Raw genomic sequence first — 13,403 nt, forward strand, 5'->3', positions numbered from 1 at the left:
GGGCAGGACTCTGCCTGTCCTGCTCACTGCACTACACCTAGTGCTTGGCACATCATAGGCACATAATATTTATCTTCCGGTTGTCTGGTATGGCTTCTTTCTGACTCTACACTGCTTCTGGCCAGTAGAACTGTATCAAAGCTCTGCTTCCCAGGGGTGTGTTTCAAGAGAATTCGACTATTTGTTAAATAGCGAAGAGTTAACCAATGTAATTCCAGACATCATCTAGCAGGTATGGAATGACCCTTGGTATCTTTCATGGTGCCTTTGAAAGCACACAGTTCATTCAACATCTGCTCAATGCCTGGTGCCATGGCTACATGGTAGAGGGAGGAAAACATATTTATATTATGCCTCAACAGATGATGACTTGGGGTTTTGTCAAGCCAAGACGTGGGAGGGGTGGAGGAGAGGTGGGCAAACGCGTTGCATGTAGGCACTGGACCATTTCCTGAACTCGTGTGGTAGCCTTCCACCTTCTATTTCTGAAGACTCGTGAAGCCTAGGCATACAGGGGCTCAGCTCTGAAAGGGAGGTTTGAAAAGAACAAATCAAACCGATACAAATCCAGCTTGCCCCAATGTGCACATCTGTGTGTAAGCATAGGGAGACCATTTTTCCAGCAGTGACGTCCTGTCTCTTTCTTGTCCTTTTCTCTCTCCCTCCCTGCCCCTCCAGGTCTCATCGTGCATGAGGGACCCTCTGTGTACCGCATCTTTAAACGGTGGCAGGCTGTCAACCAGCAGTGGAAAGTGCTGAACTATGACAGGACGAAAGACCTGGAAGATCAAAAGTCAGGAGGCAGGACAAACCCCCGGACCTCCTCATCCACCCAGGCTGATGTCCCCTCCTCCGAAGAGGAGGCTGTGGGTGCCCCCGGCCCTGAGGAAGGCCCTGCCAGGGCGGCCAGCCACCCCTCAGGCCCTCTGTCCGATCACCACTGTGCTTACACCATCCTGCACATCTTGAGTCACTTACGACCTCATGAACAGCGGGGCCCCCAGGGCGGGAGCCGGGAGCTTGTCATGAGGGTCACGACAGTGTGAGGGGAGAGACCTGGAAAGGAGGCCGTGACCATGCACAGAGGTGGGGAGGCTGGGCCAGGAAGGGGCCAAGGCCTGGCAGGCCACAGTCTGGGGAGCAGGTGTGGGGAGGCAAAGTGGCATCCCAGGGGCCGGAGCAGAGGGCAGGCAGAAGGCGGTGGGCCTCGTGGGGGCCCTGGAGGCAGGGTCAGAGCTGGAGTGAGTGAGTTGGGTGTCCAGGGCGCTTTTCGTGATTCTAATCGGTCAACCCCCATCCTCCAACAAGAGCAAGAAGAACCAGTACAAACTCAACAAGGAAGCGCAATACAGCTTGAACGTAACAAAACACAAGGACAAAAATCCCAGATGTGCCCATCCACCTGGGATTACTGCCCTCGGGTGAGGGCACCTGGGAGAAAAGGAGGCTTGGGAAGGGCGACGTGAGGTGGCGGCGGTGGTGTCCCTGTGTGCGCAAGTGGTGGGAGAAAAAATGCAAAGGGGCAAAGAGTGTGCAAAAGAAAAGCACTGTAGCCTGCCTTGTTTTCCGCTTGAGTTTGTTTGTTTCTCCCTGGGCTGTTTTTGGGGCAGTGGTGGGGAGGGAGAGGGATGGGTGTGGGCTGGCAAGGATGACAGATGGCATTTGTGGCTCCTGGGCTCGTCTGGGTGGGCAGGATTCCTGACTCAGATGGCTTTAGGGGCTCTGGGGCAAGGTGCAGGGAGGGAGATGTTGGTGTGAGCCCCCGGAGGGAGGGAGATTTCGGCTTCCTTCCAAACCGGGAACTCCCAGTTTCAGATGGGCTCAAAGAGGGTTTAGGTTGGTTTGGAGATGGGTGTCTTTTTGTGCCCTTGTTACTTTATTTTCTGGTGGTTTGGCTCAAAGATGTTTACAAGAAACACACACACACAACTAGAGAAAAGTACAGATTTCCTGTGGGTATCTCAAGCACAGTCCTGCTGCTGTGGCTTCAGCCTTCAAAGCTGTCAATCCAGGAGCGACTTTCCCAACTACCCAACCCTGCCCATGGCCAGGACATGCTCAATGTCATGCCTTCTCCTGCTTTGGCGCATGCAGAGACCCAGGGCCCCCTAGGGCAGAGCACCTCCCACCCAGGGGCCCCCCAGGATAGCTGTTGTAGCAGATGGGAAGAAATTGGCTGGATGTGTCCCAAGGAGTGGAGTGGAGACCAATCTAAGTATTCCTTGCAACTTGGGACCCTCACCCGAGGGTGTAATCCCTCAGTGCTACATACTCCCCGGTCCCTCCCATGCAGCGAGGCAGGGCCCAGGGACCCTGTCAGGGAGCACTGTCCCTCCAGCCCAGGCTGCTGGTTCCTGGGGCCTTGCCAGCAAAGCCACTGGGGTGGTCACCTGCACAGTTTCTCATTGTCAATGCACAATGGCCGCGCCATCCATGGGTATTAAAGGGACACTGTCAAGTACTTTTTTAAACTAGTTTTTAGGGTTTTTTAAAACTCTCTGTTGTTTGTATTATTCTCTTAAAAGCTTGAAAATAAAATTTCTTTCCCTATCATTAGTGTCCTTTTCTATATGTGAGTTTTCCCTTCTTCTGCCCAGCTCTCCCTCTGTGGCATAATCTTGCCTTCCCTTCTCTCTCTCTCTCTCTCTCTCTTTTGTCTGTTCCACCCTTAGTGTCTTCTTTCTGGCTTCCTACAAGATGGATTCCTTCAAGATTAAAAAGAGGAACAACTCACAAACTCTCTTTAAATTTCTGCCCAGGACTCCTAGAAGCAGAGATCATTAGTGCTGGAAGAAATGTGGAGAAATTTTACCCCATCGGGTCATTTCAGAGAAGCTGAGAGAAACACAGGACAAGGAATGTGTTAGGACCTCATTCCCATGAAAGTTTTCTGTCGAACATCAGAAAAAAAGCTCCCGGGCAGGGCTCTGAGAGAGGGCTTGCATATATCACCAGGCAGCAGATAAGACCCTTCCTTCAATTTTCCCAGGCCCTTCTGACTCAGGTCAGCAACAGGCCAGGCAATGTCCTTCCTCAGTGGGAAGTGCACAGGCTTAGGAAGATTCCTCCCCTGGTGGAGCTTACAGTCCAGCAGCTCAGAAAGAAAATAATAATTGGTGAGAGGCCAAAGCCCACATACAAGGAAAACATACAAAACAAGTGAAACCGGGGCACCTGGGTGGCTCAGTCAGTTAAGTGTCTGACTTTGGCTCAGGTCATAATCTCACAGTTCGTGAGTTTGAGCCCCATGTCGGGCTCTGGGCTGACAGCTTGGAGCCTGGAGCCTGGTTCCGATTCTGTGTCTTCCTCTCTCTCTGCCCCTCCCCCACTCACACTCTGTCTCACTCTCTCTCAAAAATAAAAAAAAAAAAAAACATTTACAAAATTTAAAAGAAAACAAGTGAAAACTGACAAAATGGTACAAGTAAAGGCGTCTATTTTTCTACGGGTTCTAGGAATGGGCCATTCAGTTTAATTCAGTATTTATGGAAAATGTAGATGTGTTAGATTATTTCCCAAAAATACTAGAATGCAACAAAATAGGCATATCATCAAAACTATAGTGGCTTTCATATCATCCTTTTTGGGTGATTCACAGGACACTTCAGAATCTTATGGTCATTCGGGGTCTTTCAGAATCTGCTGTACTGAATAAGAGGTGATTACTGAAGTTCTAATAGCATTCTGGAGTTTGTTGGGTCTTGATGATACAAGCTTCAAAAGAGCAAAGACCTTGTCTGTCTTGTTTACTGCCTCACATCCAGGATCTACAGTAGTACCTGGCACACAGTAGGTGTTTAATAAATATTCCGAATGAGTAAAACACTCTTGAAAGAGTATGGGAGTGTCTTCGGCATGCAGGAGACCAGCCTCCTACTCCGTCAGCTTACATGGTAGCTCTCAAGGTCAGTCACAGAGCAGAAAAGAAATCTCAACTTCTGACTTCTCTACCCAATGGGGTGGTAAATTCCCTGTGCCTTGGAATTCCCCGTGCCTGTACTTGTGGGTACAAAAATGAACGAATTGGGTTTTTATTTTTCATATGCATCCTTGGGGAATGAGGAGAAGTGCACCCTGATAACCAGTGACCATTGTCCCCTTTCCAATGTGCAAACCATCCTTCATACCATGAGACAAATGTCTAGATTTCAGAGAATTCACTTGCATATCATCTGCAAGTATGGCCCCATGCATGGGACAAGATACTAGCTAATGCCTAATGTTCTCAGTATGTGACAGGCACCAAATTAACTGCTGTGTATGTATCAACATACTTAGTACTCCAGCAACTGACAAAGTAGATGCCATTATTATCTTCATTTTACAGATGTGGACACTGAGGCAATGAGGTTAAGTAACTAGGCCATGATTAGACAGAATCCAATCCCAGGCAATCCACTTTATGCTACCCCTGCAGGACAGCTGCCACCAATTTAAGGGAAATCTGGTTCAGCCCAGTGTCATCATGGTGGAGGTATACAAAAAAAATGTGGAGGTTGGGGAAACTGGGCATAAATAAATATAAACTATTTCTGTTCCCTACCAAAAGCCAACCAAACAGACAAAACCTGATAAACCTGAGTGTAAGTAACAATCGATATTTGATGTTGTCCAGATAATATTCCTGGCTGCATGGAAGCCTGTGTAATAGAAAGTTGGCCATATCTGGATGCTGGGGAATTCTGAAAGCACAATGGACATAATTCAACCACAATTTTATGGACAAAGAGCCAAAAAAAGATCACAGAGTACTCTCTTTCTAGGAAAGAAAAAAAACAAAAGTAAAAAATTATCCTATCTGGGGACTAGGCTTTTGGTTCTGGTTCCAAATGAGTGGTGCAAAGTGACAGATTGGGGGCTCTAATCATAGTCACAAAATTTAGAAGGACCCCACAATTATGAGGCCTTGTCCCTGTCTGTCAAAGATCAAATCTGTCACTATCTTATAGCACAGAAAATCACAGAATTTTTTAGCCTCTAGGAGATAATTTGCTGCTATTTTGATGTTTTGCCCACTGGATCCAAGGACTCCTAGCAGAGGGTAGGGGCATGGCTTGCCTACAACAATAACCAATTCCTAAGAGTAATGATGTGCTTTATAAGCAGAATTCATTATATTGTGGATGTGAGAAGCCTAGGAGGCAGGGGAGAAACACATTTTGCATTATTCCTTGTCACCTTTTCTCAATTACCCTATTCCCTCCCTAGTAAGAAGCAATCAAGGGTGATTTTACCTCTTAGGGTCCAATGCTATTATAGCAGTGATGCAATGGTCCTAAAACCTCCCCTCGCCCCATCTCCATCTACCCTTATTGGCATAATGGCACGTGGGAACTGGGAAGTGCTTGGGGAGCCGTGGAAATTGGATGACACTCCAAGATGACTCTAAGTAATGTGGGTCCAGAGTGTGGACTGCACTGGATTGGTGGCCAGCTGGTTAGCTAAGCACTGGTGGTACCACAGTGAACCACAGGTCCTTCTTCATGTGGCCTCTTCTTCCTCAGTATCTCCTATCTACTCCTCACCCAGCCCACCATGGGAATAAGAGTCCCCGGGGTGAGGGCTTTCTTCCTGTCCAAGCCCCAACCCAATGAGAACTGCAGCCCTCAGTACTCTCCCTGCCCCTGGCCACTGGTCACTGGGACAGGCCCTTCTCTTGAAATAGGTGACCTGTAATTAAGTACCAAAACACCTCCCCGTCACACTCAATTTTGTCCCAAAGTATCAGTAGATAATCAGGGAAGAGGAGGAGCCATGATCAGGGAGTTTCTAGAAGGGAAGAAAAGCACGTCCACCCTGTGCTCATGATGTCTTCATTTGAGAGGGGAAAGTCCTGAAAATACAGCTCCATCAGTGTGCTGGTCCAAGTCTGGTGCTGTGTCCACATGAGGCCCTGCTGGCAAGGAAAGGCATGGGACCTGGGACAGTTAGCAGCATGGCACCCCCAGGGTGTTCATGCTCCTCGGGGCGGGGGGGTCCTCTCTGATGCAGAGGGAATCATCTGCTTCTGGATCTGTTAAATAAGGGAGCAGATACTTGGGTTCTGCTTATGATAATACTGTCCTTTTCCCCCAATCACTTTGGGGAAATAGGAAAAGGAGCTAAACATGTAGTACTTTCCATATGTCAAGACTCATTTTCAACTTTTTATGTATACTAACTAATTTAATTCCTCAAAACCACCCTACACATTGAGAACTGCTATTACACCCATTTTTCAAGTGAGAAAACTGAGGCACAGAGAAGTTCAGTGCATTGCCCAAGGTCATGTAGCCATACACAGCCACACTGGAATTTATACCTCAGCAGTCTGGTGCCATGCTTTGGGCTGCTAATCACCACATTATACTGCCTCTCAGGAAATGCATTTAAAAGGTTTATCTGGGGGCGCCTGGGTGGCTCAGTCGGTTAAGCATCGGACTTCAGCTCAGGTCATGATCTCGCGGTTCGTGAGTTCAAGCCCTGCATCAGGCTCTGTGCTGACAGCTCAGACCTTGGAGCCTGCTTTAGATTCGGTGTCTACCCCTCCCCTGCTCACACTCTGTCTCTGTATTTCTCTCTCTTTCAAAAGTAAATAAACTTAAATTTAAAAGGTCGGGGTGCCTGGGTGGCTCAGTCGGGTGAGCGTCTGACTTTGGCTCAGGTCATGATCTCACGGTTCGTGAGTTCGAGCCCTGCATTGGGCCCTGTGCTGACAGATCAGAGCCTGGAGCCTGTTTTGGAGTCTATGTCTCCCTCTCTCTCTGCTTATCCCCTGCTCACTCTCTGTCTTTCAAAAATAAATAAACATTAAAAAAAATTAAAAGGTTTATCCTGATTTGAGTGGCATTGAAGGAAAACGAATGAGCTCTATGCCAGCTGGGTGTAGCCCAGATGCCATCCGTGTCATGTGCCCCCCAAAGTCAGCTAATGCCGCCTCAAAGGACTCCATGCCTCAACCTATTGGAAGGTTGATGCCCTCATCAGGATTTTTAGTAACTTGGATCATAAAATTTGTTCCCGTGGCCTCCTATTCCAATTTCCAGAATCTCCTGAATTCGGAGTTTCTGTTCCATCCTAGACTTCTTCACTGAAACCCTAGGTTAAGCCCAGCCCAAATATCGGACATGATTACCCCTCCTTGGTTCTTCCTCCCACCCAAGATATTACCACTTTTAGTTGTGTATATTCCCAGCTTTACTGGGAATTTGAAGGTAACTTGAAGATTAGTCATAGAAAAAACCTGTAGCGAGAACTTGCTATATGGAAGGTTCGTACTAGGTGGACATCTCAAATATCAATCAGATACAACTATATTTAAGGATCTCACTATCTAGTTACTAGACTCTAACTCAGAATTTCTCATCAAAAGCTTTCCTCATGAAAGAGCACCTGACAAGCTTACTCTTACTAACTGTAAATAAGTAAATTAACAACATTCCATTTCCTGGGGAATTAGCATTTTTAAGAGGAGATAATTTTTAAAAGTTTACTTATTTATTCCTGAGAGAGAGAGAGAGAGAGCATGCACAGGAGGGGCAGAGAAAGAGGGAGAGAGAATCCTAAGCAGGCTCCACACTGTCAGTATTGAGCCCGACTTCATGAACTGTGAGATCATGACCTGAGCCAAGATCAAGAGTCGAATTCTTAACCAACTGAGCCACCCAGGCGCCCTTGAGAGGAGATTGTTTTTAAGCAAGAGGAATAATTCTGTAAGTGGTGGAATTTCAATTCTCACTGAGCAGGTGAAGGGTTGTGTTGCATTCTTTTAGCCAAGTGGATCATAGCCATGTCTGTGCATTTGACACAAAGACACATATGCAGAAAGACAGAAATACAGAGTGTATGACAAACGCATTCTCTAAAAAGTAACACAGAGTCAAGGCCTGTTGACTGAGCCACCCTTTGGATTTCCTCAGGAGGGCTGACACCCAGGTAACAGGTGGAGATGAACAGAAGAGGAAGGTCTCTTTCAGGCCCTCTGAGCTCTGGTATGTCACTTGGTTTGAGCAACCTTTTTGTGTAGAGGCTGGATTTGGTATATCACCTCCCTGTTCCAGCCAGTGGCCATTCCAAGGGGTGATTTGTTGAGAATGGGACCCTCTGCACCCTCCAACATAGGCTACTGTATCTTTCCGAAAAAGGGATGTAGAAATTCTGGAGTTGCCACCTCGCTGGGCATGCTGAGAGCCTACACCAGCCTAGTGAATCATGGTGGCATTATTGGAAGGCCTAGTCCCTCCCTCAAAAGTCTCAAGGCTGAGGCATTAACCCATGTCGTCTATCACTCCTCAAATCATTTTGGTGGACACCTATTTCTTTTGTCCATCCTGTACCCAGAAACCTCCTTTCCACATTACCATGCTGTTTTAGTAGGGCTGAACCCCTAATACCTCTCCAGCCATAGCAGTGAGACTGTGACTCAGGCTTGGATGACCGAAGTATCTTATTTCTCTAACCATGGGGATTGGTTCAGAAATGGGCATGTGTTCAAAGCCAATCCAAGTCTTTGGGATTTTTCTATCAGAGCTAGTGGGAGATATCATTTCCCTCCACCATGGTTGTTAGGAACCTGGGAGCCTGGAAAAATGAAAAGACCCCACTTTCTGTCACAGGGAAAGCACTTAATCTTCAGAGAAAGGTCAAGCAGAGACATACAATACAAAGAGAAGGACAGAAAACATCCTGACCCCTGGATCCATGACTGCGCCTGCTCTTTGACTAGATTTCCTAGGACATTTGCCTATAAACTTGATTTTTGTTTATATTAGTCTAAGCTGCATTTATGTCACTTGCAAGCAAAAAAAAAATCCACCATGAATACAAAGATTTCCATATATCCCATGAGAAAGTTTGGGTTAAATCCATGGCACATTGATTGAGGGGCCAAAGGAACAAGAATGGGTTGCCTCCCTTTCCTTTTGATTAGCGATCCAAGTTTGCATTATGACAGCATTTGCTCCTATTATTCTCCCCTAATTATCTTTATGAATCTGTTCAAGGTTATGCGACGATTAAATAAGAAGATAATATACACAGACATGCTTGCAGAAAGTGTTCTCTTAAACAGTATCTTTTAAAAATTCTGTTAAGATTGTTTTGGGGGAGACAGTGAAAGGACCTAAAAAGAAAAGCAAGCAGTCCTTAATCAGAACTCTGACATAAGGGCTTAGAAATGGGAAGGACCCAGTATGAGGCTGCAGGACAGAGCCAGGGTACCAGGATTTATAGTAGGAGGCAAAGCTGGCAACAAGATCTTGACCCACTGGCCAAAGCCAAGGGGTATCCCAGTATCCTTGGCATTGACCATGTAGATGCCATGGCCCTCCCATATGTGCCTCCTTACTGCTACTGCTCTTACTGGAATAAGAACACCCTGCTTCTGGACTTTATGAGTGGGGACCCACAGAAGCAACCAGACCCAGGTCAGAATCCCTTGCCTCATGGGCAAGTAACTTAGCTTTTCTGGTCTCTTGTTTCTCCATTTAAAAAATAGACATAATTTGTCTCTCAGGGTCTTTGTAATATCAGGGATAATGCATATAAAATTGGCAGTGAAAAAATTATTGCTATCATCATTTTATTGTTCAACAGAGTAATAGGAAAGTCGTACCATTAATATAATGTATAAGAAGCAAGGTTAAATCAAAGCAAAAATGAGTACTGTCACCAACACTGTGTCTCATTTCAGTTTTCATTCAACTATAAATAACAGATACCCAATAGCAGGAGCTTAAAACAATTAGAGGTTTATTTCTCTCCTGTAATGAGATGTCCAGAGTAGGTGGCTGCTGGCATCAGTCCAGGTGCTCAGTGATGCCACAAGTGACCCAGGCTCTTTCTGCTCTGGCATCATTAGCATGTTTATTTGTCACCCATGGCTGTAACCTCAAGTCTCAAGTGGGTGACTATAGCTCAAAGCAATAAAGAAAGGAGAAGGGGTGGCCCTGGTCACATCCTTTCTTCACATCAGGAAAGCAAAAGCTTTCACAGAACCATGTTTCTACCCCTGGATGCTTCTGTAAGTGCGTATATGCGTGTGCGTGTGCGTGTGCGTGTGTGTGTGTGTGTGTGTGTACTGGACAGAAATGTATCATATAGTTACTCTTAGCTGCAGGAGAAGCTGGGAAAGTGATCTGTCCCACCCTGTGGATAAGCAGATAAATTAGTGTGCTGCCTTGGAGGGCCATTTGGTAGTATTCTATTGAATTTTAAATGCACATACCCTTCAACCCAGGGATTCTATTTCTTTGGAATTCTCCTAGAGAGTAGCAGATGTTGCCTTCTCAAGGAGCTTGGGAAATGAGGATCAGAGTTATATCATTGTAATAATATAACAAATCAGAAAAAAAACTAAATGTCTATCAATATGGGAGTGACGGAGTGTGAGATACTCCAGCTGCATCAGAGAGAATGTCATAGACCTTGAAGGACTGACAGGGACAGAGTCCAAAGCCATGTTGTTAACCAGAAAATATAATCTGCAAGGCGACAGATACAACAATCACATATGTGTAGATGAACCAAAAAAAGAACATCACCCTTATTTCAATTTAAAAATGCCATATTCCAAAAGAGTATGGAAGGGATGCCACCAAACTGATTAGAGTCATTTGTTTGTGGGAGAGGATGAGGCTGGGGAACGTGAAGAGCAAACTTTCCCTCCATTTGTGTTGTTCCCATTTTTATAATAGGGATGAGTTCATGTAATACTTGTGTAATTTTTTAACTTATGGTACACATTGTGAAATTTCAAGTAACCACTGAAAACAAAGATCGGAAGCTTCTAGAAAACAGGTGCCTTGTCATTGGAGGAAATTCTTGCTTGTCTTTCCTGAGAACTTTGCTTTGGAGGAGGGGCTGCCCCTGCAGGGGTGTGGGGTAGAGGAGTCCCTGGGGCTTCCAAGTTTCTGTGTTTCTATGGTTCTATGATAAGGAAAGTCTGAGAGCAAGGAAATTTGCAATTGAGAGTTTATTTATTGATCCAATGGAGGCCAAGGGAAGGAAGGAGGATCTCAAGCTGAGTTCAGGAGTGGCCTCCCCCAACCTCACTTTGGCCATGGGCCTCCAGACCAGAGGTTTTCTGGAGAGGCCTCTGCAGCTCCCAGAGGTCTTGAGCCCTTACTGCCAGCACACATGCGTGAGAAGAGCCTGCCTGGCTGAGAGGCACTGAGTGCATCTAGCCAGGCGACTTGGAGAGTGACCTCCTGCCGGTCTAGCCATGTGTGCCCAAACGAAGCTGCAGACAAAGCTGGCCAGCAGAACCAGCATCATCCAGGCTGTTGGTGGTTGGTTCTTTCCCTTTCTCTCTCCTACTTCTCTATTCCCACCTTCCAAATCCTCCCCAGCCAAGAGTTTTCAAGAAGCAGCCAAACTATGCCCTCTAATAGCACATGATGGTGGACAGAATGTATGATGCCAGAGCCCCTTTTTCATGCCCACTCCAGGTTCCAGCCCTTGGGAGCCACTGGGCTCTGTTAACAGGAGCCAGCCAGTCCTCTGCCCTGGAGACATGTCAGCTGGGGATCGTCACAGAAGGCTCCCACCTGTCCAGCCAAATGCCTAAAGCCTCCCGGGTGCCAGTCCTGGCCTCAGAGCCTGCCAGATGTGACTTGGGAAAGTCAGTCAAGGAGACTGACAATGTGGAGAAACTGGAAACAAACCAGGTAAGGGCTGCTTCCTGGGGTCTGAGGCAGATGGAGACCCTAGGGAATCAGGCAGAGAAAACCAACGAACATCAAATAAACAAAGAGTTCTCCAGCAGCAACACCACCAAGAAGGGGAGACACAACAAATGAGGCATGTTCATTTTGTATGTAGTCGAACATTTTCATAATAAAATTATAAAATTTTCATAATTAACAAAATAGCCCTCATCACAGCACCCTTCTGTGCCCTTGATTTATACAGTCTCTCTGGCCTGGAAGGCCCTTCCTCTCATACTCTTTGGGCATGATTCCTACAGATCGCACATGGCCCAGGCCGAATGCTGCTTTCTGTAGGAAGCCTCTCCTGCTGCCTCTGCTTTCCTTTCCCACCCATGGGAATCAACCATGGCATCCTCTGGGTTCTTATTTCATTTTGTGTGTACCATTCTGAGAGCAGCTACTCCATTCTTGCTTAGAAAACAGTGATCTGAATGCTAATCCCATCAGCCACCCTGAGAGTGCCTTAAAGGCAGGGATTCTGATGCATTAATCTCTCTACCCTCAGCACCTTCTGCGTGCTGTAGGACAATGGGAACTGATCATTGAATAGATAGATCAATCATTTATTCATTTCATAGACCTTTATGGTGCCTCTGAACGTAACAGGCATTGTGCTAGGCAGTGATGTTAACAAGACAAATAAGACAGTGAACCCATTGGCCTCCTGGAGTCCCGGTCTGGGAGGAGAAGACAGCCATGTAAGAAATAATTATAGTGAAGAGTTATCGGTGCAACCACGAAAAGTGTGTACAAAATGGAGAGGAGGGTGTGAGGGAGAGAAGGCTCAATACTACCTGAGTGAGGTTAGGAAAGTCTTCAAGAAGAGAGGAGATACTAACTTGGTACGTTAGTTCAGGTCCATGCAAAAAGAGGGTTAGAGAGTCACAGGGTTCATTGGTGCAGGGAGCAGAGGAAGGTCTGAGGAAGAGCCCTCAGACCACGGTGCAGGCTTAGCACCCGTGGAAAAAGGAGGAAAGAGTAGAGTCTCCTTCTGGGTAGTTCCAAGAAAGGTTTGGCCAGACCACTGGAGGAATCTCATATCTCGTTGGATGGGGCTGCCTTGGTGACCCACCGTGCCCAGCCATTGGCTGGGAGCAGCCCATAGGAATCATGGTCTTGGCATGAATGGGGTAGCAGACCCAGGAGGGCGGCTTCAGGGGGCATTTCAGTCATGCTCCCTGCCACAGGACACATGACTGACACATTTTCTTTATATTTAAGTGTCGGTAGGCATAGACCAAGGAAATGTGGGAGAAGACAAAAGGGAAAATGCTCCAGGATAATGGATCTGCACAAGCAAAGACACCAAAGGATGAAACAGTGCGGCTCATCAGTGGTCTGTGCCAGTTGGGCATGAATGCAGCATCAGCTGGGGTGTGGGGAGGGAGAGCTAGCAGGAGGTGAGGTAAGCTGGGTGGCAGCAGTTCCCTCATGTGGGTGCCTCATGTGAGCAATGGGGAGTCACGGAAGATCAGGGGGTATCAGAGCAGACCGGGGCTTGCGAAGAGGCTCTGGCCGCCACTTGCAGGAGAGCGCAGCAGAGGCAGGCCGGAGAGGAGGCCCTGGCGGTCGGGCGTGACGTACTAAGTGATGTACCAAGGACGGGTGGAAAAGGAGAGGAAAAGAGGGATGAATGAATGGAAGGGTGGATGAATGTAGGAACCAATGAGTGAACATAAGCAGTCAGGTGCAAGCCAGCTGTCCCTCTCTCACTGA

At 47.0% G+C, this 13,403-nt stretch overlaps 1 protein-coding gene and 1 long non-coding RNA gene across 2 annotated transcripts in view; one reads left to right on the forward strand and one right to left on the reverse strand.

Annotated features, from left to right (window-relative positions):
• Positions 1 to 1,046, forward strand: part of MARCHF4 (membrane associated ring-CH-type finger 4) — a 107,477-nt gene extending 106,431 nt beyond the window's left edge. The window contains exon 4 of the mRNA XM_047873656.1: positions 679 to 1,046. Coding sequence (XP_047729612.1) covers positions 679 to 1,046 — 368 coding nt within the window. The remainder of the gene's footprint in view (positions 1 to 678) is intronic.
• LOC125173982 (uncharacterized) overlaps positions 1 to 13,403 on the reverse strand; it is a 55,343-nt gene that overhangs the window by 22,105 nt on the left and 19,835 nt on the right. The window lies entirely within an intron of this gene.

Source organism: Prionailurus viverrinus, chromosome C1 (genome assembly GCF_022837055.1).
Source record: "Prionailurus viverrinus isolate Anna chromosome C1, UM_Priviv_1.0, whole genome shotgun sequence".
In the NCBI taxonomy this organism is placed as follows: Eukaryota; Metazoa; Chordata; class Mammalia; order Carnivora; family Felidae; genus Prionailurus; species Prionailurus viverrinus.